Source organism: Tenrec ecaudatus, chromosome 10, assembly GCF_050624435.1.
Source record: "Tenrec ecaudatus isolate mTenEca1 chromosome 10, mTenEca1.hap1, whole genome shotgun sequence".
In the NCBI taxonomy this organism is placed as follows: Eukaryota; Metazoa; Chordata; class Mammalia; order Afrosoricida; family Tenrecidae; genus Tenrec; species Tenrec ecaudatus.
Genome location: NC_134539.1, coordinates 5,145,852 through 5,148,430, shown reverse-complemented (window position 1 = coordinate 5,148,430; position 2,579 = coordinate 5,145,852). Strand labels below are relative to the sequence as shown.

Sequence of the window (2,579 nt, the reverse complement as noted above, 5' to 3'; positions counted from 1 at the left end):
GCCTTTCGTGGCTGTCGTCGTTCCGGAAGCAGCTTCCCGGGCCTTTCTTCCATAACGCCACAGGGTGGGATGTGAATCCATCCAGTAGGTAGCTGAGGCCACTGGCTTCCCAGGCAAAGGGGAGCTGGAAGATTTTTAAGACAAGAGCTATGCAGGGCCCCGTCTTCAGACTGCTTGCCGAGGGGTGCTATGGTGTATAAATCCCACCCTGGCTTTGGGGTTTCTGCAGAGTGTGGTATACACATACACGCATGCAAACATGCATGCACACAGCCATGAGTCCATTCCAACTCATCTTGACCCTCGGCCCTTTCTGAGACTCCCAGTCTTCACCCAAGCAGACAGCCTCCTCTTTTTCCAGAGGAGATGCTGGTGGGTTTGAACCACTGACTTTGTGGTCTGCAGTCCAATGCTGACCCCACCTCGCTGTCAGGGCTCCTTCCTAATGCCGCGACCCTTTCATATAGTTTCTCATGCTGTGGTGACCCCCAACCATAGCACTATTTTCATTGCTACTTCATCGCTACCACTTTGCTACTGTTATGAATTGTAATGTAAATATCTGATATGCAGGGTTTATTTTCATTGTTGCAAATTGAACATAATTAAACATAATTAAAGCATAATGACTCATCACAAAACACCATGTAATTACATATTGTGAAATATGGATGTGTTTTCTGATAGTTAGGCAACCCCTGTGAAAGGGTTGGTCAACCCCAAAAGGGGTCGCGACCCAGAGGTTGAGAACCGCTGATCCAGACGATGGAATGTTACTCAGCCATAAAGAGAAATGAGGTCCGGGTGCTAACCACACCCTGGGTTGACCTTGGAACCAGTGTGGCCAGCGAAACATGTGAGCCACGAAACAAAGACAAATATTGAACCTAAAGGATCTAGAGTAAACAAATGTATGCAGACCTAAGGGAGCCCTGGTACAGCGATGGAAGCATCTGAAAGCGCACCAAAAGCTCAGTGGTTCAAAGCCACCAGCTGCTTGGCAGGAGAACACTGTGGTCTGTCTCCATGAAGGTTCACAGCCCGGGGAAGCCCATGGGGTCGTCCTAGCCTGTCCTATTGGGTCTTCTAGCTTCAGAAATGACTGGAAGGAAAAGGGTTTGGTTTGGTTTTACGTAGACTGGAGGAGCCCTGGTGACATTGTTGGGATAGCGGCTGACTGCCAAGTCGGCAGTTCAAAACCACCAGCTGCTCCATGGGAGAAAGAGGAGGCTGTCTGTCTGCTCCCATGGAAATTCACAGTCTCGGAAGCCCTCTCTAAGGTGCCTTTGAGTCAGCACCAACTCAATGGCTGTGAGTAGGTTTACTCCTCATGACCAGGGGTAGGAAACATAAGGGTTGCTTGTTGGGCTGCTAACCACAAGGTCAGCAGTTTGAAACCACCAGCTCCTCCACAGGGAAAGACAGGCTTTTCTACTCTCCCGTAAAGAGCTATGTAGCATTTACATAATCTGTCAATGTGTAAAGGGGTGGAGTCTAGCCTGTCAATCAGGTCATAGCCAGTGAGGCCTTCTCCTGAGGATTCTGGGAACTCCTATCTTCCTCCCAGGAGGCAGGAAGCACACACTCTCTGCTTGACTTTCCTGCTGACAAGCCACATGGAGCTATGCTGATGCAGCCAGAGCCTTGGAGCTGGGAGCCACGTGGAGAACCACACTAGTGCTGAGAAGCTTCCATTGCCGCTGGATCCACAAGACTTTCCACCCACTGGCCTGTGATCTTCCTTTCTGCATTCAGCGTCATTGCATGCGTTGCATGAGTCTGAAGAGAAATTTATAGACTGGTATCGGACATATGGGCTAATATTGGCCTTATGGATGTGGATTGGACTGGAGTGTTCTCTCAATATACAATTACTCTTTGATATAAAGTTCTTTCTTATACACATGTGTTTATGAATTTGTTTCTCTATTTTTTTTAATACGAGAACATTTATTGCACAACTAAATGTTGAAATCCTTAAGATGAACTTGACGCTGCAACCTCTGCTCTCTTGGGTTTAGGAGTTGTTCCTTCACGGAATCCATGTCTGAATCTGCGGTAGACAATTTTTAGGTGTCTCATTCGACCAGTACCGGTGGTATTTCGTCTTTTAGCCTTGGCACTCCAGTTATACTTTCTCTTGAGCTTGGCTGGGTAGCCACACTTGCCACAGGTCGACTTCTGGAGATGGTAGGCCTTGGAGCCACAGCAGCGGCACAAGGTGTGCGTCTTATTGCGACGCTTTCCGAAGGATGACGTTCCCTTCATCATCTCGCTTCTGCGGCCGAGACCAAAGAGACCAGAAGAGAAGGCACTTCCGCTCTTTTACTCTAAGAAGCTTCCGCCCAGGGGACTACTCGAATTTGTTTCTCTAGTCAACCCAGACGAACACAAGCTATACTCTCAGAGTCTCACAGGGGCAGTTCTACACTATCCTACCAGGTCGCTATGAGTTGGCATCGACCGGATGGTAGGGAGGTCTTTTGGGTGTTGAGTGATGGGAGGGAGGGAGGAGATAAGGGAGGGCTGAGAAGAGGAAAGCTGTCAATGACATGGATTGACACCATGGCTGTAGCAGC

General features: G+C 48.8%; 1 protein-coding gene across 1 annotated transcript; it reads right to left on the bottom strand.

Annotated features, from left to right (window-relative positions):
• Positions 1–1,950: 1,950 nt before the first annotated feature.
• LOC142457798 (large ribosomal subunit protein eL37-like) lies at positions 1,951–2,273 on the bottom strand. Its single transcript, XM_075558909.1, has one exon. It carries the CDS (start codon positions 2,269–2,271, stop codon positions 1,978–1,980), a length of 294 nt encoding a protein of 97 aa, XP_075415024.1. The 5' UTR covers positions 2,272–2,273; the 3' UTR covers positions 1,951–1,977.
• Between the last annotated feature and the right edge of the window lie 306 nt (positions 2,274–2,579).

What these genes read in the sequence shown, in the direction of transcription:
- LOC142457798 (XM_075558909.1), bottom strand. Translation starts at nt 2,271, where the DNA reads ATGATGAAGGGAACGTCATCCTTCGGAAAGCGTCGCAATAAGACGCAC.